Source organism: Gordionus sp. m RMFG-2023, chromosome 1, assembly GCF_954871325.1.
Source record: "Gordionus sp. m RMFG-2023 chromosome 1, tfGorSpeb1-WG-v2, whole genome shotgun sequence".
In the NCBI taxonomy this organism is placed as follows: Eukaryota; Metazoa; Nematomorpha; class Gordioida; order Chordodea; family Parachordodidae; genus Gordionus; species Gordionus sp. m RMFG-2023.
The window spans coordinates 22,504,782-22,529,644 of record NC_088775.1 but is presented as its reverse complement, the minus strand read 5'-3'; the positions used below and the strand labels follow the sequence as shown (position 1 = coordinate 22,529,644).

General features: G+C 26.1%; 1 protein-coding gene across 1 annotated transcript in view; it reads left to right on the top strand.

Moving 5' to 3' along the window:
- Positions 1 to 6,188: 6,188 nt before the first annotated feature.
- The window catches only part of LOC135922660 (dynamin-like 120 kDa protein, mitochondrial), a 42,966-nt gene continuing 24,291 nt past the window's right edge, over positions 6,189 to 24,863 (top strand). The window contains exons 1-5 of the mRNA XM_065457089.1: positions 6,189 to 6,471; positions 6,511 to 6,802; positions 15,087 to 15,244; positions 15,296 to 15,469; positions 22,780 to 22,889. Of these exons, the coding sequence (XP_065313161.1) occupies positions 6,528 to 6,802; positions 15,087 to 15,244; positions 15,296 to 15,469; positions 22,780 to 22,889 (717 nt within the window). The 5' untranslated portion in view covers positions 6,189 to 6,471; positions 6,511 to 6,527. The remainder of the gene's footprint in view (positions 6,472 to 6,510; positions 6,803 to 15,086; positions 15,245 to 15,295; positions 15,470 to 22,779; positions 22,890 to 24,863) is intronic.

The following is a 24,863-nucleotide window of genomic DNA, read 5'->3' as shown; positions in this document are numbered from 1 at the left end:
ATTGAGCTCGATTGCGGTATAAATTTTCTAATGACGAAAGCCGTTTCTCTTTATGAAGATTTTTGGTTAATCTACAACCTAATATACTATATTCACATTAATCCTTAAGGCTGTTTTATCTCTCGCAGCCCTTAAAATAAAAGTTAAACGTAAATCTTCAATCAACTATTTCCTAACAATAAAGTTATATTCTAATCTTATTCACCGAATTTTTTAATTATTATATCTTAGCAAATTATTAGTTTAATATTAACTTTCGCAATTTATGTTACTTTTTCTTTGTCATAATTATTTCTAGTGATCAATTAATGATAATTCTAAAATCTAAAATATCATAGTCTTTATTAATTTCAAAATTCCAATGGTTTTAGTTTACCAGTAACTTCTAAATATAAAATTCCTAATTATCACATTTAAATAACTAAACACAAACTTCTTTATATCATATCTAATATGAATGTTACCTATATAATTCTTTGTTTTTAATTTTAGATTTTATATTCTACATAAACATAATCTTAACAACATAATTTTTCCTTTTCACCTTTATTTACATATTTTTCTTACGTTCTTCTGGAATTTTTTTTTGTATTAGAATACAGTTTGACACATCTCCTTGTTGTCCCACCGGTCACAATGTGTGATATGCATTAGACTGAAAGTTGTAAAGGGCCGGTCTCCTCCGCTCTCCAACACCATTGTCACAATGCGAATTTGACATTGGAAATCAAAACCTAAATATAAAAAGAAATATATATATAAAAAAGAAATTAATAATAATTAGGAATCACGAAATCATGAAATCAATTTATCTCTTTATTCAAAATTATAACATTATCAAATTAACAAATTTATAAAAGTAAAAATAATAAAAAACATTAATAAAAAATAAAATTAAAAAATAAAATACAAAAAGTTAATAATTATAAAAAAAAGATCTTTTTTATGGTAAAAATTGGCCTTTTTATACTCTTTTCAATCTTCTTATAACTAATATCATAACTATTCAAATATAATATTTTTATCACGCGTTATAATAATAAATCCAAAAGAATTCTTTATGCAAATTAAATATAAAGTACAACAAAATCCAAAAGAATTCTTTATGCAAATTAAATCTAACATTTACAACACTCTTTCTACCATATTCTATTTTATTTATTTAGATAATTTTAATTTTGAAAATAAATTTGATCTACATAATACATTATATTTTTAAAATATAATTGATAGGCCATAAATAAATTTATACCTGTCTATTCTCAAGTACCTGTCCATTCGCAGTTTACCTGTCAATTCTCAGTTTAGTTACACCCTATTAAAGGTATTGCAAATGATCAAACTACAGAAGAAAATATTAACAAGGAAAATATAAAACAAAAAAATGTCTAAAGTATTCATCTATATTACCACCGACATTTAAATAAATTAAATTCTTATTATAATTTAAATTTATTATATAAATATTTATTAACCCTTCCTTCTACTTCCTATTCAGCCGAGAGAGTTAAAATTTTAGTTAAATTTAGAATTAGGAGATTAGAACCGTTGTCAAATAAAGAAAAGTTAGAACTAAAATGATAGTAAATCTTTATTAAATACTTAAATATAAGGTGAAAACATAATCAAAATAAAAGAAAAATAAAATTAATATAAATTAAAATTAAAAATTAAGTTCGTAAAATCATGATCATTTTCTTATTCCCGATTATATATACTTTTCTTTCCCATTCATTTGCATCGTCTTTACTCAAATAATCTAATAAATCTTCGCTTTTCTGTTAAACAATCGATTTGAATATTACTTCTTTTGAATATTACTTCTTTTGAATATTACTTCTTTTGAATATTACTTCTTTTGAATATTATTTCTTTTGAATATTATTTCTTTTGAATATTACTTCTTTTGAATATTACTTCTTTTGAATATTACTTCTTTTGAATATTACTTCTTTTGAATATTACTTCTTTTGAATATTATTTCTTTTGAATATTACTTCTTTTGAATATTACTTCTTTTGAATATTACTTCTTTTGAATATTATTTCTTTTTTCTCTAATTTAATTCATTACAACAATGAACAGGAAAATAAACAAAACTCAAATGAGGAATAAAATTTCGTATCTTTTTTAGTAAATTTACTATTAATATCCAGTGAAATTGATGTATTTGAAAAATTTATGATTGATGATTTTATAACACACTTTTCCTTAACATCGTAATCCAAATTATTTATAAAATAAACAATTTAATTTTTTCGCAGCTCATATATACGCTTTTTTTAAAATGTAAATTTGATTTCATAATAATTTGTTATAATTAGTTACTTATAATTCCAGTATATACAGTACTAATTTTATTCTAATATTTTATATAATAGTTCTGTATCAAATTTTTCATTAATTAATATATAATATTATAGATTTTTAGAATTGAGCCAAATATACCTCTTTAAAACTATAGGGTGCGTCTAAATTCAAAAAATAACTCGCATATATACATTATGTGTCTAAACTTGAAAAAATAAAGTTTTTAACTCTTAGATCGCTCTTCAATAAAATATATTCATGTATTTAATACATTTATATTTATTTTTATAAAAATAAAGTGATTATCAACTAAATTATGAAAAGATTGCATTACCTTAAATATATGTAAGTTCGTGGCTTATTTTTAGAAACACATTAATTATCACCAGCAAATTTTTAATTGTTTTTTCTAGCCTAAATAGGCTTAAAAGATTTATAAATATAATTTTTTGTGAGGTTATAAATTTGGCGAGTATTGTGGCAGATTGTTAAGGAATCTTTCGTCGATATATCCAATTTATAAATAACCTCAGCCTTTTGTTTAAGTTTTAATGTTTTATATTTATTCTAATAATTATTAATAACATTTTAAGCATTAAATAATAATTCACTACTATCATTAATTCTTTATAATAATATTTATCATTGTCATATTCGAATCAAACTCTGATAAAGGTATATTTTTTATTTATATACCAATATCAATATCCATCCAAATCTTTTATTATACTAATATCATAACTTACTAAATCTCTTATACAAAAACAAAGGAAAATCAGGTGATATTAAATAATAATTAAAAAGAATATATTCCTCTTGAAAATATATTTACAAAACGTCAGAGTTGGGCAGGTCCTCCGAAAAAAGAATCTAGATATAGATACATATTCTTTGGGGAAAAATCAATCTTAGATACAGATACTGTATCTTTTTTAAAATATCAAAAAGATACAAGATAAAAGATACTTGTATATTTTGCCTAATTAGAGTACCTTGAATATAAAATACTTCTAAATTATCATTACCAATTAAATTAGAATAGTATAAAATACAGTTTTTATTATTTATTTATGAACATAACATAAGCATATAATAAGAATGGATATTTTAAAATATTTAATGATATGTTAATTATAATAATCTCGCATTATAATATTATTATCAGCCCATTCTTAGCAAAGATAGTGAAGAGTAACTAGTATATTTAATGAGAGTTGAAATATATTCGCAAAAGAGTATTTAAAATAGATTCATTATTTTATAAGATAATCAAATTTTCAAATAATTTATCATTAGATCTTTGCCGTTTCAGCGTACTTAACATTTTGCCAAATAAATAACCTTTCAATTGGAGCTGATCAAGGTATTACATTACAGTATTTTTAAAACATTTCCTTAATGGAAGGATAATAATTTAGCATTTATATGTATTTCTGCTTTCTTTAATATAATTTAAAACCTCCAGTTTAATGTTATTTGTATTATTGAACTCAGCAACATTTGTTTCACCAAAAGAAAAATAATCATCATTCTCTTTATTAGATGTTAAATCTACTAATGTAATCAGTTTGAGCCTGATTATATACTCTGGTAATAGATATAGGGCTTTTAATAATATATTTTAAAAGTATTTTTTCAACTCAATCCATAAGTTCTTAATCACAAAACCTCATTATATTCATATTATAGGAAAATATTTTATCAAAATCCTTTGCCCATACCATCTGGGGCATTAATAAAGGTAGACAATATTGTAAACTTAAATTTTTAAGATAACCTATGTCCCTTTTAACCATATATAAATAATATACTTTAATATGTTTAACAAAATTTGTAACCCTTTATCATTTTTTTGTTTATTCAGGTTTTACATCTAGCCTGATTGTCTTTTTTAACTTTTATTTTAAAAATTTCCATATAAAATCTTAAGATTTGGATTTGATTCACGGGAACTTATTTCTATAATTTAAATTTAATTACCTTCTCCTTCACTACTATATGTGTTAATCATCCTACAAATTAAAAAATATTACATAAAATATTGGTAATGATATTATATCGAGTTACATTTATATATAAAATATAATCTGTACTTATTTCGTTTAGGTGTTGTTAGTATTTATCTATTTAACCTTAATATGATTTGTAAATTTTCCATCTAATAGGGATTGTGATTGTCATCATATTTAAAATATGGCGGAAAAAAATAAGGAAATTTATACAAGATCTCGTAGAAAACAAGATATATACTATAATATGTTTTAACATGAATATTAAAAAGAATCTATATAGTATCTATCAAGAAAATGAAAATGAAAAGACATGAGATTCCTTTCAGAATAAAGGATCTTAGATACAAATATTAGTATCTTATTAATAATGTCAAAAACACTAAGTACAAGATACAAAAGGATCTTGTATCTTAGTTACAAGTATTCGCGGTACTGCCCAACTTTGCAAAACGTCCATAAATCAATTACAAATTTATAAGATACAACAGTTATCATTTTGTATTAAAATCATGTTTTAATAATAGAAGGTAAAATGTTATTCCAATGTTAAATTCAAAAATGATTTTAAAATTATTTAGAGATAATCTCCAGAGAGTCACTAGCCTTTATGATCTCAGGAAGCTCAAAATTTTTTTAAAAATAATATTAGCCAAGATTACCTTCTATTTTTTAAGCTAGATTATATAAATATATCTACTTTTTTTAGTTAGATTATCCACAATTACATCTTTTTTGCTAAAATTATCCATTTTTTTAGCTAAAATTATTTAAAATAACATTCTTTTTTAGCTAACATTATCCAAAATTACCTTTTTTTAGTGGTATAAAAAAATTTCAAAATTTTGAGAGGCTCATCAAATTTTTCAGAGCTCAAGACGCCTCTTTCCCCTAGTGACGCTACTACTAATCCCCAATTGAAAAATCGCCGCTTCGGACATTCTGATAAAAATAGCTTTGTTAACATACAAATGGGACTTAATAAATTTCGCATTTAACCGATTTGTATTTAAAAATATTTTTTAACATTATGCCATTGTAGATTTTAATAAATATCAGATATTTGCATTTGAATGTATTTGCAAATAAGCTATATACAACAATTCCTATTTTACTGTATTCTTTATTCAAAAATAAAATTGACCTAAAAATCTAGATGCGCTATTAAAGCAAATAAAGAATCTGCCAAAGATTCAAATTAAATAAGAAAAAAAAAAGTTTACTTGGCTTCTGCAATATATTAATTAAGTTCATAATGAAAATTTTTAAAAACCCCTTAAATATGGATTCTTTATCCTGAAATACTGCCGAGTGTGGGCTTTCATCATACGAATTCGATTAAAGACAATCGAGCTAGTTTAAGAGTAAATAAGTCAAATTTGATGTTCATAAATATTAATGGACCTTTGCCATCGGAGTATATTTCAGGCCCATTTCAGAATATAGAAAAGTAATCATACCGGGGCGAATGAATTTTTCAGAAAAATACCAAAAAATGAAAAAGTGAAGATTTATGGAAATTTTTTTAATGAATAGTTAATAAAGAATTTTTTCATAAACGTGGTCAAATCTGACAGGTGATGTGATTAAAAATGAATTCCTTGAGTTGATCCAAAATAACATCACAGTATTTATTATAAAGTTACATATTTTTTATTGATAATTTTAAAAAAATTATAAGGGAAGCAATGCTTCTCTTTTACTGGGGAAGTTTGTATATAAATAAATAAATAATTAAAATTTAAAATAAAAACACTCCGATTAATTTTTATAAAATTTGAATATGATATACCTCAATAAATGTCATGTTTTTAGGAACCAATTTGTGAAAAATCTATATATTTTTTTAATAATATGTTTCGAAGAATTTTACGACTTTTACGTTATCGTAAATTAATTATAACTTCTGCACTTGGCTATTCTGGATATAATATATATAATAATCACACATTTTTACCATCTTTTAAATATTTCAAAGATATTAGAGATTTTTTTGATTCTGATTATGACCAAATAATAAAGAGAATCCATGATCAAGAAAAAGTTTTAAAAGCAAATTTCAATAAAACTTTACAAAACTTTTATAAAAAATATGATGAATATTTGAATACTACTTTCGAACCTATTTCATATGATGGAGATATATATGAAGGTACTTAATTAATTATTATTGATATTATTGGTTTATTAGATTATTCATCTCTCAAAATGTCTCTCCTTCCTTTCAGTCTATACAATACATTTGGTAATGATAAGACTTTAGAAATGGATAAAAATGAAATAGTTGATATTCAAATGAAATATCAAAGAGAAATTGAAAAGCTAGAAGAAGAAAATAGGGAATTACGCAAACGACTTTTGATTTGCAATAAAGGCCATAAAAAAAATAAGGATAATAATATTAAATTACCTTTGATTGATTTATATTCTGAAATACTTGATGATTTAAATGATTGCCAACAATCAGAAAATCACATGCCAAAGTATTAATTAAATCTGTACTCACCTTATAATTTTTTTAACATTTTCAACTTATAATAATGTTTTTTTACATCCCTTTGTTTTACTGATCAGGAGAAGCTTTTATACCTATTTTAATATATGAGTCATTCCATTTCAAATGAGAAAGAAAATCAAGATTTTCCACAACCCCTTTCAATTTTGATAAAAAATTGTAGCCTAATTTTATATGTTCTAATTATATCAAAATAGCAAAATAATGCAGATTAAAGGTTCAACAATTCTTTTTTTAAAGAACCTTTTACAGATGTTATTAGTCTTATTAAAAGCTAAAATAGTTTAAATAATGAATATAACATTAATAACTTATTCAATAATTTACAGTTATTAGAGAAACATAAAATTAAATTTTTTAAACATTGATTTGAAGACTTAAAATTAATATTTCAAATATATTATGTGCTCTAATGTTTTGAATTTTTATTTTCAATAATTAGCATGGCTGGGTATTTATAAATGATGTGAATAATGAATTAAATATATATATGGTGCTATTTTGATACTATATAGGCTTTTTTATGTTTTAAAATCATTTTAAGGGCATTATAATAGATTTACGAATATTATGAATATTGAAGTAAAAAATTTTTAATAAAATTTATTTATTCATGACTAAAAAATATTTTTTTTTCTTTGCTTTAAAAAGATTTTAAACAATAAACAAAAGCATTTTATTGCTTTGAAATGTTCACATATAACTCCATCCTATACTTTATAGATTATTAGCAACATTTTTTTAAAATAATTACCTAGCTGCTCTAATTAAAATTTGAAAAATTGGAGCTCATTATATTTTTGAAATATTTAAGATGGAAATAAGTTGACCAATATTTAAAAAAAAATTATTTTGATGTTTCCTTCATAATTATTAACTAGTTATTAATATTAAATTCAATATTCGAAGTAAATACATATGCAAATATCAAACACAATTAATTTATAAAATGGTTGTAGAAAGAAATAGATAGGGATATGGGAAGAGCCTTAATTGACACTGGGAAAAATTTGGATATATATATTAAAAATGTGATGGCTGGAAAATTTGTACAAAAAAATCTAACATGTCAGGACAAACATTTTGTAAACTTTTAATGGGCTGGGTTGAGTATGACTTTCTGTAAAATTCTAATGGGCTTGAATTTGTGCAAAATTTTTAACAGGTTGTGCTATGTAGATATAATCCAAGATGCCTATAATTTTTAAGGGGGGGGGGCTGGTATTTATTTTTGATATAACTCATAAAAAAGCTCTGTTTAACATGTATTGGGCACTTTTTTTAGAAATACCACTAACAGTATTTTATATTTTGATACCTATGATATTTCATATCCATACTTTAAAATAGTAAAGTAATTTTTGTACATGGATTTTTAAAATAAATTCATAGCCTTATTATAAGCTAAAAAATTTAATATCATCTTTGAGTTTTATTGGTCAAAATAGAAAGTATTGGTTGATACCAATGACTTAAGATTTTTTGCAATAATTATACCAAATATTGTTATTGACACACCACTAAATAATTGCTGAAATATACTTTGTGTTGTGTTAATTAATAGTAAATTAAACTTCTTAGCTGAAAGCCTTGGTTATATGTTTTACCATTAATCAACCAAATATTTATTTTTTTACTAATTTTTTTGAATACAAATCATTAAATAAATCAATTCTCTCTTTTGTTTATAGTTTAATTTTTATAGTTTTCCTTTCAATAAAAACATTTAGTATGCCTCATTTTATTATATTAAGTTTTAATTAATTATTAAATTTTATTATTAGAAATGATTTTGAATGTTGTATTAATCCTGAAATTTTTTCCTTATAAATAATATACTCTTATAAAGTACTATCATAATGTCTAATTATTGCTACTCTGTTTGATAAATGATTCAATACTCTGTTTAAGGTTAATTTAGATGTAAATAGCTTGCAAATATTAATGAAAATAAAATAAAATAATACAAGTTTTCCAAATAATATTTTTGATTTTTGACATAATTCGCTAAAAAAATTTATGAATTCTTTCTTTGGTATTGTAGATGGATTGGGTAGTTGATTTGGCAAGTCAAAAATGATTATTCGATTCGATTCAATTCGAAAATTTTATTTAACCATAAATTAAAAAAGATAGAATATTAAATTTATTTTGTATGGATAAAAGACAAACAAATTTTATTAGTAAGATAGTATAGAAGCATATATATATAGTATTTTTGTATATAATGTAGTAAAAAGCATATATATATATAGTATTTTTATATATAATGTAGTAAAATTATATAATCATGTAGATGGAAAATATACCAACAACAAATTTTATAAACAAAAAGTTTTTGCAAAAATAAAATTTATGATTTCTCCATTACCAAACGACGGAGAAATATCTGGTTCGCTCGTCATTCTTGACGGGATAGTTACTAGATTATTATAATTGTATATGTGTTATAAATTGCATATAAAAATAAATACTTTCTTCGTCCATCATAAAACAATTTTCCGAAGTTAATTTTGTATTATGAAGTTATTCGAATAAAGACAGCCGTTAACAACAATTTTAGAAATATAAAATGTTTCTTCATTATTCCACTAGGAAATTTTATTAAATAGGAATCATTGCAAATAATTCCTACTAATAATATGATTATTTTTCAATATTTATTAATATAAATTATTTTAATCGAATAATTCGATCGAATAATAGATAAAAAATTATTCGACAAATAATATATTTTCCTTATTCCGAATCGAATAATTGTGATATTCGTATTCTTAAAATACGAATCAAATCGAATATCGAATAACAAATAATTCGTTTTAGGTATAGATATAAAATGGCAAAAAAATATATACATATATTAGACAGATTTAATTCTTATAAACCCCTTACAATTTTTCTGGATCCAAGGAAAAAATAAATTATTCTCGGTTTTCCTGGGCTTGGGAAATATTTTTCACAATTAATATGTACTTGGAAGGTGCATTTTTCAAAATTAATATAGTCTTAGATTTCTGAAAATTTTTTAATTTTAAATATGGGCTAGAAATTGGCCTGAAAATTTCTTTTGAAGACATGGCCAGGCCTGATCAAAAACCAAGGCCCATGCAACTTTCATATTCTGATTGTATTTTTAAATGCATTGTGACTTTTTATATATTTTATTTCAGTTCTCAACTCCCAAAATTATTATGGTCTTTGGCAGGTTTGAGAAAATTTTCCCAGGTGCTTGGACCTGGCTTGGGAATTTTTTTTAATATTAGGCATTGATATAATATTTAACACAGAATATCTATATGGCCCTCAGGTAAAAGCTAATTTAAATATATTTTTATTTAAAAAAATAGTATTTACTCTTAGTCTAAATGGGTTGGCCTTGCTTTGAAGTAGGTGTGAGCTGGGTTATAATAGAATAAAAAATAGATATGGTTTTTAGAGATTTACCTATCTCCAGGTTTGGGAAAAAATTTTGAAAATTACTATGGGTTGGCCAGGCTTGAGAAAATTTTTTATAAAATTATTTTGAGTTATCCAGGGCTTGGAAAATATTTTTATAAATTATATTGGGCTGGGCTTTGGAAAAATTTTTCAAAATTATTATGAGCTTGGACGTTTGATAATTTTTTTATTATTAACTATGGGTCAGACATTTGCCTAAAACAAGTTATTTTGCATGGGCTCGGCCTGATCAACCAAGGCCCATGAAAATCTGATTTTTATTGTATTTTTAAATTCATTATGATTATTTAAATATTTTAATTCAGTTCTCAACTACAAAAATTATTATGATCTTTCATTGGGCTTGGAAGTATTTTTCAAAATTATTATGGCTTTGTACTTTGCCTGGAAATTTTTTTTAATATTAAATATTAGGTATAAGTGATCAGTAATATTTAACAATAATATTGGTATTATCAAGTCAAAGCTTTAAATTTATTTTTACTCAAACCATAGTATTTACACTTAGTTTTAATAAATTAAACCTGGCCTGAAGGATGGAGGGAGTAAAAATAATAAAAATTGGATATTATTTTCAAATAACAGGTAACAACTAGCATAGAATAAGAAGAAAATTTTTATTCCCCGGCATTTTTGACGGGTTATCTACTAGTAATATATATAAAAGCCGTGTCACAGTCACAATTTCACTGTCTCAGTGTCACAATTTATAATATATTTTAAAAATTCACAATTTTTTAAAAGCGTCTGAGGCCTAATTGGCAAAAGCGTCGCTCACAAATGTGAAGGTCATGGGGTTCAAATCCCAGTAAAGATTTTTTTTTACTTAATCTGGCAAAATTAATTAAATAGAAAATAAAATAATCATATTCATATACGATTCAAAGTTTGTTGTTATTTTAAAATTCAAACTATTAAATAGGTATTCTTATATTTTTAAATTTTTCACAACGTAATAACCAATAGTATTCTTATAGCATCATACCATATCAAACACTTATTCATCAAAGCATCCATAAAAATATTGAATATAGCCAGAGAAAAAATATTTTTCTTAGACGAGACATACATAAATTTACATGTTGTACCTGTTTACGCCTGGGCACCATACAATGTTATGCCAACTGTTAAAGTCCCACCATCTAATGGTAAAAATTTAAGTATATTATGTACTATGGGAATCGAAGGTGTCATACTTTATCGCATCATCGAGGGAGCTTATAATAGTCTACTATTTCGAGAATATATGATAGAACTAATTAATATCATACCAAGGGATGCAGTTATTGTTATGGACAATGCATCCATCCTCATTGATAGTTTAAAGTGCGAGTAGAATTTTGCTCCCCTATTCGCCTCAACTTAATCCAATAGAGATTTTCTTTGGCGTATTATAAAACAAATATAGGTCAATGAATCCCCGACCAAATACAAGAAACGAAATCGTTCATAATGTAACATCAATTCTTAATGAATTTACTATTCCTTATGACTTTTCAAGTTATTATAATAAAATGCATCAATATTTGGAGAATGGTTATCGAGGACAACCATTGAATTAAGGTAAATTTATTAAAATATAATTTATATTAAAATATATTTTAAAGGAATATAGAAAATCGGAACACATAAAAAAAAACGAAAATTAAAATATCCAATTTTTTATATTTTAATGCATTTTTTAAACCTGTTTTGTCATACATTATATATTTGATCGTCATTTATTTTTTGAGTATTATATAAAAATAAAAAAACATATGGTTAAATCTTTAATTTTTTGCTTTTATTATATTAATTTACCATGTAATAATGAAAAAATTCTCAAGCGTCCAAGCTCATAATAATTTTGAAAAATTTTCCCCAATCCCAGCTCAATATAATTTATAAAAATATTTCCCAAGCCCAGCCCAACCCATAATAATTTTATAAAAAAAATTTCTGAAACCTGGCCAACCGATAGTAATAAATATTTTTTCCAAGCCTGGAGATAGGTAAATCTCTAAAAACCATTAGTCTATTTTAACCCAGCTCACCCCAACCAAGGCCAACCCATTAAGACTAAGAGTGAATACTATTTTTTTGAATAAAAATATATTTAAATTAGATTTTACCTGAGGGCTATATAAATATTCTGTGTTAAATATTACACCTATGCCTAATATTAAAAAAATTCCCAAATCAGGTCCTCACACTTGAATAATTTTGATAGTTAAGGACTGAAATAAAATATATAAAAAGTCACAATGCATTTAAAAATACAATCAGAATATGAAAGTTGCATGGGCCTTGGTTGATCAGGCCTTGCCATGTCTTCAAAAGAAATTTTCAGGCCAATTTCTAACCCATATTTAAAATTAACAAATTTACAGGAATCTTAGACTATAATAATTATGATATATGTTTCTCAAGCTATGTCCAAGTCCATATTAATTTTGAAAAATATTTCCCAAGCCCAGGAAAACCCAAATAATTTATTTTGATCTAGAAAAATAAGTCTGATGTAAGGGGTTTATAAGAATTAAATCTGTCTAATTTCAAAATTATCATCAAATGAAGGGTAAATATCTGATTTACCTATGATTCTACTGATGAGCTCCTGGTATTTATATGAAATACATGAATACATATCATTCTGAAAATATGTTCATCTTAATTTAAATTTTAAACAAACCAATTGATTTATTACCTATTTACAAAATATAAAATTAAATTTAAGAAATTGTTATTAAATTACAATAGAAGAAATAAAAAGATATGTCTAAGTTAACAAATAATAGGAGGTAAACTTCAATCATAGTCAAATTATATATAAGTAAAGGTTATACATTTAATCAAAAGTGTTATAATAAGTTATGAATAACATACATTCTACAATTATGAAGTTATGAGTAAATATACAAAATTTTCCTAACTTATGAGGTTTTATTTAAAAATTTATATTTATTTTGGGGTTATTCCACTATTTTTATAAAATATGTTAATGATTTATTTAGTAATTTTATTCATGTTATTTATTTGTATTTTTAATTTATAATCTAAAAATTTATTCTTGCTAGATAAGAGTTTTGTGTTACCAAAGTGTGCTTTGTCCCTTCCATATCTCTTATCTTTTCTGAAACCCCAATTATAAAATCCTAAATTATACATAAATTCAAGAATTAAAATAGTATTTAAATAAATCTCTTATTACTATTGAATGGGTACTTGCCATTTAAAGTTCTACCTTATTCCTATTAAATTGGTACTTGATGCATTTAAAGTTTTATTTACCCCTAAATATTCAGAAATATGTCAACTATTAATTAATTTATGAAAGTTGCATGGGACATGGTTTTTTGATCAGGTCTGGCTATGTCTGCAAAAAAAATTTCAGACCAATCTATAACCCATATTTAAAATTCAAAAATCTTAAAGCACCTCTATTTTAAATTTTATCCAATATGATTTCATTTTAAATTTTGATATTTCTAATACATGCTCACAGTATACATTGCAACAATTTTACCTCTTTTACTCTTAAATTTTAATATTTATATAAAATTTATTAATACAGTATATTTAATACCATACACACAAACTAAATAATTACCCTTCAACCCATGGTTTTTTGATCAGGCCTGGCTATGTCTGCAAAAAAAATTTCAGACCAATTTATAACCCATAATTAAAATTCAAAAATCTTAAAGCACCTCTATTTTAAATTTTATTCAATATGATTTCCATCACATTTTTAAATTTTGATATTTCTAATACATGCTCACAGTACATTGCACCAATTTTACCTCTTTTACTCTTTTACTCTTAAATTTTAATATTTATATAAAATTTATTAATAAAGTATATTTATTACCATACACACAAAACTAAATAATTACCCTTCAACATCTATATAATTAATATTTTAAATTTAATTATATTCAAGTTGGTGCATGCGTGAAACTGTAATATATATATAATTAATATTTTAAATTTATTTATATAGTTGGCGCAAAAAATTAACATTACACTATACAGTCTCCTTAAATTTAAAATATATTAGGGAGATACGAAAACGATCATGTTTTGATTATGGAGATAAAATTAACATTACACTATATAGTCTCCTTAAATTTAAAATACATTAGGGAGATACGAAAACGATCGTATTATGATTATGGAGATTATATATATTAGATGGGTAGATTGAAATAGTTATATAGATTTTACGGTATCTCTTTAAATTTAAACAATATTAAAATGATTTTTTATAAGAGTTTCTATATTAAGGAAATTTCACGATTAATCCAGTCTATAAAATCATTTTGATTATTAAATTTGATTTAAGCTTATATGCAAAATATAGTTAAATGAGGTATAATAAAATATGTTTTAAAAAAAGTAAATATTAAGATTCAAACAAAAAAATAAATGAATTAAATGGTGATTTTAAAATTGCGATTTTAATCAATTTGACATATCAACGCTATTTTCTAAACAAGTCAAAAATTAATTTTTAATACGAGATGCTCTCAAGCCTATTTGGAGTTCAAGTTTTTAAAGCGTAATCTTTCAAACTTTACTTGAATTGGTTAATGGTTAAATTAATTAGGCCTTTGGATCAATCCAAAAATGTGAATTGATTAATTTTTGAAATTAATTAATCATTTTTATAGCTTGGAATGGGCCTTTCAAAACTTGTTATTAGGGGCAAAAAATATTGATTTTAAGTATGATTTTCATAATTAATTGATTTACACATTAAGGCAAAGTTTCTTCAATCAATCAATTGTACCTTAAAATATTTAATGACATAGAATAGTTGTTGTGGGCGATCAAAGCTCAGGTAAAACGAGCGTCCTTGAAATGATAGCTCAATCGCGCATATTTCCTAGAGGGTCTGGCGAAATGATGACGCGTTCTCCAGTCAAGGTTACCTTGAGTGAAAGTCCTTACCATGTAGCTCAATTTAAAGGTTTTTTAAAATTTAAATTACCCCGTGGTCGAAATGTAAAATGTAACACAGATAGCGAAAAAGAATTCGATTTGGGTAAAGAGAAGGATCTAATAGCATTGCGGAAAGAAATCGAACTAAGAATGAAAAAAGGCATTAAAAATGGTAAAACCATATCGAATGACATTGTATCCCTTACTGTTAAAGGACCTGGCTTGCCAAGAATGATACTTATTGACCTACCAGGTTAAATGATAAATTAATAAATTTTATCGAATTAGTTTTATATATATTTAATATGGTTATTAATTATCAGAATTAAATCAGTAAGTTTTACTACTAGGCTATTGATTTTAAAAAAGGATCGATCCGTTGCTATTTTAAGAATATCGTTTATTGGCCCTATATAGTTAAATGGGTTGATCCGATTTATTCAAATGGCGGATAAAGAAATGATTTATGAGCATTTTTATAATTAAACAATTTTCTAAAAAAAAATTGTAATTTTTCTTTTTAACCCGAAATAATCTATTTGCTTTAAATTTATTGTTTTCGATATGCATCTTCCCAAAATGTTATTAAAATCCATATCAACTTTATAATCCGTAAAATTGGATTCAATCTGATCGGCCTATAAAAATCTGTATCCCTATACAATATATTTGCTACCCTATAAAATATAACCATCTTTACTATTAATGTATTGAAATCAACTTTAATTAAACATCTAGGCCTCATAACGTATCGAATAAAAAGTATTTTATTTTAGTTTAAGAAAAATTAAATTTTTGGGTGATTAAACGTGCCGACCAAACCTGCCACTGAACAAAATATAGAAACAATTTAATTAATAGATATAGTTTTTTTATTTACCAAAAAAGACGAGGCCCGTTAAAGTTCTACGAAAAGTTCGCCCCTGCCCGTTAAATTTTTCTGCACTAAATTTTTAGCCATCACATAATTATTTTTTTGCAAATGTCAATTAAGACTTTTAAATATTTCCTCTTTGGTTATCTACTTCTACAACAACCATTTTATAAATCAATTGTGTTTTTATCAGGGATGTGAACCCGGACCTGGACCCTCCTGAACCCTCGTATTTTGGCTGAACCCGGACCCCTTTTAAAGTGGAGGGTCCAAGGGTTCTAGGTGTCATAAAAAATTTTTAAAATAAAAATATTTTTTTAAAAATTAATATATATTTTCTTAACTTTTTTTTGTGGAATCATTGATTTTATTTTCGCGTATTTCTTTCAGTTTTCTTCCTGGACTTCCATTTTATTTAGAGATTGATATCATTAGTGTAGGCGATAATATTTTATTATGAAAATTTTTTAATAGGCTATGTTATAGAAATACTTTGATTATTTTTAAAGTGAATTGTGTAATAATATTTTAATTTAAATGATAATGCACAACACGTTGGTCCTCATTTTGTATGATGCTAGAACGATTATTAAGTTTTAAAGATTTCTGTAATGATTTTATTATAGGAGCATGTGAAGTCATTTTGTCGGAAGATGATTGGTGCCAAATAAATGACCTTACTAGTAGTGTATTAGTTCCTTTAAAAATAACAAAATTAAGATTACAATCAGAACAATTATGTTTATATGATTTTTATGGCATATGGATTAGATGCCGATTAGATTCAGAATTTACAGTCCATTTATAAGAAATATTAGAAAACATGAAAATTCGAGAGCAACAAAATTTGCAAAATAGTGTTGTATACGCTTCTATATATGTAGGCCCTCGATATCAAGTTTTATTGAGTATTGAACAAAAACAAATGGCTAAAGACCATCTTAAGGATATGGCATACGCATTCCATTATTTACAATATATTGGAGGCTACGACAATACCTACTGGTTGTAGTGATAATAATAATAATAATGGTAGCAACATTGATGATCTTAAAATTTTACTTTTGAAAAAAATATCAAATTATCATCAGATTGAAAGGAGGATCAAAAAATGCCTATTGCATCTTTAATAGTAAAGTTCTCTAAAGTTAAGAGAATAAATAAGGATATAAATATTTTAAAATTCTTGGAAGAAAATTCTTCAATATAATATACAGAATTTCGTTCATGACTGTACCGGCGACACAGTAACAATAATTTTATAAAGATAACTATCTATTTTAACCCATTAATGGTCAAGATTTTTCTAGTGGATAAAAATGCTCAATTTTTTCAAATTATATTGATTAATGCTCAAATATGATATTCTAAAAAAATCAGCCAAAAAAAATAATCCTAAATAGAAAATCTAGCCTGGTGCATATATGCACCGTTAACCATTAAGAGGTTAAAAAAGATAAAAATTATATAAAATACTATAAGATCAAAAAACAACAAATATCTTTATTCTTTTTTTGTAATTTATAATAAAAACGAGAAAATGTTTATATATTATGAAAATCCTTGAAACATTTAATATGGAGTGCGATTTGACATGTTTGGCACATATATCTTGAGTGCGTATGGCAATATCTGCATCTTCGTCTTTTTCCATCTATAATTTTGGATAAATAATGTCTAGATGAATCAATAGGGTTTTCACACTGTAATGCAAACTGGCTGGCGTGACCTGTACTTGAATTTTTTTCAATTTTTACTGGCGTTCGAAGGAGGTAGTTAGTAACTTCTCGTCTAAATGCAAGCAAACTCTTCTTGTCATCTCGATTCACGAATTTCCAGATTTTCCATGAATTTACCAAAGCTACATCAATAAAATTGGTGAAATTGGCCACCACCATTTTTTTCCTCTTATTTTTATTCTATATGTAGATATTAGATTATCACATAGATCAACTCTGTTTGTTATAAGAAGTTACCATATTTGGCTGAGGAATTTTTATTTTAGAAGATATTTTCTTAGAATACCTTGAAACATTAGATAGCAAAGAGATAGTGTGGCATGTCGATGCAACGGTCACCACCGAATTATCATTCCAACGAACTATAAATATTTCGTTTAATTTTTCAAACCTATAATCATAATATCCTCTTTCTTTTTTTGCTACAACCTTTATAGATTCAACTGGGCAATGCTCTATTCTATTGTCCCTCACAGTTCCAGTTGCAAAATATCCCATTTGTTATAAGTATGACAAGAGTTTAAATGATGTAAATAAATTATCAAAATATTTTTTATGATAATTTGGTTTTTGCAAAGCCTTTAATAATTTTATGATTACATTTCCACCATATCCATATTCATATTTATTTTCGCTTTTTCCTTGATATATATCAAATGAGAATACGTAACTGTCGGAAGAAGCCAATATCCAAGACTTGTATCCAAATCTAATTGGTTTTCCTTTTATGAACATTTTGCAAGAATGTCTTCCACGATATGGTATCATCTGTTCATCTATTGATAAATGATGTTTGAAAATTCCGAATTTCTGAAATTTATTATTCAATATATTAATGTAAGGCCTAACTTTATAAAATCTATCATGTATATCTATTTTAGTATTGTCTGCCAAATGGATATTATATTTCAAATTTCGAAATTGTAATTGGGTCATTGTATCCCGGATTATTGGAATAAATATCGCTATCATTAGACCAGTACATTCTTTCTTGTGGGAGAGAATGATATCCAGTAAATAATAGAATTCCAATAAATCTCTGAATATCTTGGATGGTTATGCATATGTTAGGTCTATTCATTTGTTTTGCATAAATATTACTTTGTTCTACAATTAGGGAATATAAGTCTTCGTCGAAAATTAAAGAAAATATATCTGATGGACTTTTACCATGTAAATCATTTTCAAGTTTTATTACATCTTCCTTTTCTCCATTGAAAGGGCTTGAAGAATATATTGCATCCGTTTTTCTCCATTTTAAATTGTGAGAAATTCGAGAATAGCTTCTTGTAGAATATGGTTCTGGAAGGTCGTCATCAACTGAATTATGAATCTCCAATTCTCCAGCTGTATCTGAAGGCAAAACTCCGACATTTGTTAAGTCATTTTCATCGAAATCTTCTTCATCACTAACTGCAGAGGGGTTTGGCGGAATTATAACCATATCTCTTTCTTCAATTGGTTCCTCTTCAAAAAGTTGAGCAAGCGCTTGTTCAATTGTTAGAAAACGTTTCATTAAAAAAATTTATTAAAAATTAAATATCTAGACAAATTATTTTCGTAGAATCTTGATTTTTTTATTAGTCATCTATTATTTTGATAATTTTGATTGAATTGACAAAACAGGTGCATAATATTTTATATAAATAAAATAAAATCTTCAGAAAGGAAGAGGCTAAAAATAATTTTAAACTTTTGAATATTTATGAACCTAATAATTTCATATAATTTGATCGGGATAAAAAATTATAATAGGAACAATATATTATTCGATTTAATCTCAGGGGGCTAAAAAAAATTTTTAAATTATTTTCAAAAGGTCTTTTTTTGGGTATAAAATTTTTAAAAAAAAATTCTTAGGGGGCTCGAGCTACCCACCCCTCCTCCCCCCAACCTTAGTGACGGTAGTGGTTTTAAGTATAATATAAAAAATTATAATTCATTATGTTAAATTTCATTTGTTTGAATTTTTTTAAATAATTTATACTGCTAGATGGTTAACGGTGCATATATGCACCTGTCAACTTTATGTGGTTACCTATTAAAATTTTAATTATTTAAAAATTCAAAAATGATTGATAAATATTGATATATCTATAAAGAATATATACACACTAGTTTTCATCGAAATAATTTTATAATATGCTTGTGAGATAACTTAGAAAATTTTGCATTTTAGACCTCATAAATTCGCAAAGTTTGAGGGTTTCTTAGGGACATAAAAAAATATTTTTTTCATATTTTTCTTTTCCAGTTTTGAAGTACAATGTCTGAACTATATAAAAATCTTTTTTATTATTTTATAAAATAAAAACTACTATGTTAAAATAAGGTATATAGGAGGTGGTGCATATATGCACCGTTAACCAGTAACGGGGGTAGAACGTGAATTTTCATCTTTGAAATATATATTGTCTACTTTACGTGGAAATCTCAAGGATGATATTTTAGAAGATATTATTATTGTGCGATTGAATAACATTTAAAATATAAATTATTTCATTTTAAAATTTTTCATTTGTAAATCACGAATATGTATATATTGAAGTTTAATAATAAATGAATGAAAAAAAATCTTATTTTGAGTCATTATTTTTATGGTCCCTGGACCCGGGTCATTTTCAAATTTATTCCCGAACTTGGACCTTTTTTTTTGTTGAAGGGTTCACATCCCGGGTTTTTATATTTAGTGTATTTTGCATTTTATAATTGGGTCCATCCATTGCAAATAAACCAATGTTTCTGACAACCATCTCAAAAAATGAATGAAACTTGGCATGTTAATTATTTATGTTGTATTTTAATAAAATCAAAATTTAGAGCACTAGCTCAACCAGATCAAAGATATATGTCTTTTAATTCGAAAATCACACAATGCGTGATTTCATTAAATCTTATTTAAATTTAAATACTTAGAGTTATAAATTATATTATTTTATAACCTTTAAAATTCTACATTGGAAAATATAAAAAATTCTAAGTTTTTCCTTATTTACGGTGAAAATAAAAAAATTAACAGTATTGGGAAGAGAATTATTTTGGGGTATGATATTCGCCAGGAATGTTTATTACCTTTATAGTTAACTGTTTAATAAAAGAATTGAGTTTCTGTTTTGCGTGATACGTGATTTCAGCGCTAGGCCCTATAGTGTTGACAAGCAACAGAGCTAAGCTAGGTTTTCCTTATTCAAATCAAACTGGATATTTAATTTATGGGGAAAGAAAAAATGAGGAGCCCTTCACACATTCGTAGGCAAGCCGCACATGATTATACGCTTAATAGTCTTGTAGCAATTACTTAAACGTCTGTGGGCTGATTGAAAAAGGGGGCTGGGCAATATTAATATTTAAAAAAATAAAAATATAAAATATAGATGGCGTTATTAAAAATTATTATAATATAATATATTTAATTAAAATATGTTTTGTATTGGTATTAAAAAAAATCTATTGAGTACAACCAATATGATATGAAGCGATATCTAACCCTGCATTTACAGTTAGCGTGAATTCGCAGCGGAGAATACAAAATTGCAGTGTATTTGTATATGAATGCTAACTAGGAATGAGGGATAAGCAAGCAGCCCATACGCATATGGTTATTATTAAATAGCTATATTTTATAGCTTTATAAACCAACTATTATTAAAAAATGTATTTATCGTATTCTATCTTACGTTTATTATTAGTTTCTTGCTTATGATCGTTATTATTCGATATTGGTGAGCCATATCTTTTCCTCAATTGTTGGGTAAAAGAAAAATGGTAAGGTGATGGTGCATTGAAAAAAAGAAATATTTATCTCTTCAGTTTCTATTTTTATTGATATTGTATTTTTTATTTATAAATTTAAAAAACGCTATACTTTTTTGGATTAATCAGTTAAATATAAACGTAATAAACATTCCTGGCCAACACCCATAAAATTCCCTTCTCAACAATGTTTTTTATTTTTACCGGAAATGGTCTTGTAATTCAAAAATTTTTTTTTGTATTTTTCAATGTAGAATTTAAAAATGATATGTAATTGTAACACTTTTTTATGCATTTTTAAAAAAATGTGATTTAATGAAATCATGCATTCCACGATTTTCGACTTTGAAGACGTATATCTTTAGATCTGATTGACTATCGCTCTAAATTTTGATTTTACTAAAATATACAACATAGATAACTATCTTGATAAGTTTCGTTCACTTTAGAAATGATTGTCAGAAAATTTCATTTTTTGGTCGATTTGACAAAAATATATCATATAAAAATTTTTATGAATTTAGTATATTATTTATTTAGTATTTTATTAAATATCTTTTAAAATAATACAAAGAAATTAGCATATTATAATTTATTTCCAAATAGTTTTAAAATAAATTTTAGTTCACGGCTGGTCTATTAAAATTTTACGAAAAATCGGAGATTTGTGAGGCTCTGCCTGATATTTTATATATAAATTAACCGGTACGGCCCGTTATATTTTTTGCCCGGCCTGTTATAACCCGGACTTTTAATCTTCATATCAAGTAATAATGAGATAAAATTAATCTGATTGCTATATTTTTTTAAATTATGTTACAATATTTTTTCGAAATCATCAATCTAAAAATGTAACTACCACCAAAAATAAAAGACTGACCCGGTATCAAAATATAATTAATAAACTTTCGTAACTTTAACAAAAAAAGAAAAAAAGCTATACTTAAATCATTTTTTCGAATTTACGAAAGTTTATTAATTTTTTAAAGTTAGAGAAATTATAAAATTTTATAAAGTTGGGAAATTAACAGGTTTATTAATCTGAAATATCTTAATCTCTAATTTTAAATCTTCACTAATATTTCACAATGATATCCATTAATTAATTTAAGATCCAAGTCTTGATATTTTTATAACAAAATTATTATACTATATCCAAGCAATTTAAAAAACTAACAATGACATTATCTTACTTAGGTATCATATCCACGGTTACGAATGACATGTCTCCAGATACAAAAGACAATATTACACAACTAGTCAAATCCTACATGGTCAACCCAAATTCTATTATAATGTGCATTCAAGTTATTAATTCTTTTAGTTTTTTATGTAGTCATGCTATTTATTAATTTCGAGGGAAGAACACCTAAGATTTTGTAGAGTTGAAAGTATCCTGATTATAACATCTTCTTCGTCATGTTAATCCCATATCTGGGTTTTTTAAAACGCATTCTATCCTTCCATATGGCTCAGCTTTAGGCCTTTCTTATCCAACATGTCCTTGGGATTTGAGAATCCTAGTCGTGGCCTGCCTTTAGTTCGTTGGCCCATAACCTCAAGATCTAGAACTTGCCGATTTACGTTAGTTAAAATAGCTTTTGCAGCTGTCCATACTATCTCAATCTGTTCTCTATTCTCTTTACCGATAAGAGAGTTACCCCATCTTCTTTCTTATGCTAACATTGCTCATATGATCCAGCTTAGTGTATCCTAAGTTCCAGCGGATCATTCACATTTCGGTTGCATCCAACATCGCTCACAGTGCCCAAGTTTCATACTCATATAACACAACCGGTTTGACGATAATACGATACACCTTACTTTTAAACCCCAGCAACATCTTACTGTCACAAATCACCCTTGATATGCTTCCCCATTCCATCCAACCCTTCTGTGAGCAAATGATATACTGTTCTGACGCGGTGGCCCTATTTCTCCAACCTAACGGCCCAAACACTGGACCGATGCTACTATCACTTCGGTTTCCTCGCATATCGGATGTCACCTGCATATAACATTGACCATGGTGGTGTGCCCTCTGCAAGTCTTCGGTTGACTATAAAGAGAAAGGTGCTTAACATTGACCCATGTAGCCTGAATTCTATTAGTCCCCAGGGATACCTCTTTTGCCCATACACCATACCAGATTTTTGGGTATGATATCGTATATAGGTTAATGAACACCATATTCAGCTTCTTCCTCATCTCTCAATATTTTTCTATCAGTTTTCGTAGGGCATAAAATCGGATCAATGGCCGAACAGCTTGCACAAATTTCCGAATACCTGCACCTCGGTAGTTTCCTATTTTTCTAAAATCTTCATAGTATGGCTTATCAACTTTATACCCCTATAATTCTACTATTCTTGCGGATCACCTTAACCTTTATAGATAGGTATGAAGATGCTATATTCCAATCCTAGTCTTCCATCATGATTTTACTAAACAATTGCGCCAAGATTTTACCCCTTCCCCTGCACCCAACCATGCTTCAACAAGTAGCCCATCTGCCATAGCTTTTTTTCTTCATCTTTTGGATTTCAGACTCTAATTCTTTGGCCGTAAAACAGTTGATCTTCGTTGTCATTAAAACAGCAGAAAATTTTAACAAACCTTGGGATTGGAACTAACTGATCCCTTAGATTTTCAACGTTGAAGACTTTGAAAGTACTGTCGCCACCTTTCGATAACCTCGTGCTGTCGATATAAACTTATGCCATCTTCCTCTTTGACGCTGCTCATGGTCCCTATCTACGGATATTTTTACCTCTGCATTTTGCCAATTTGCATTACTTTATTCCTTTTTTCAAGTTCAATTTCTAAGCCATTTCCTCATACTTCCTGCCCTTTGTCATCGCCACTTCTTTCTTTGCTACCCTTTTGCACTCTAAACTTTTCTATCTTTAGGGTCTAGAAAAATATACCATACCTTGTAACATATTTTCTTCTCGCTGATTCAATTTTGCACCCCTTTTCCGAAAAACGGCACTACCTTATTTTTCTGATGCCATCTTGCTCCAGGAATTGTTGCCAGTCCGTTTTTCCTAACAATACTCTTGCTGCCAACTTATCGTCCTTTAACCATCCGAATCTTCGGGGCTTAAACGATCTTCTTTTTGCGGTAAAACCATCTTTACATACTCTAACACTACTGTTAAGCTGTCTAGCGATTTCGCCCCCCTATATAACTTTGCAATCCTCAATCCTCCAAAGATCACTCATACTGTCGGAAGATAATCAACTTTACTTTGATGAAACCCACTTTTATGTTACCAAAG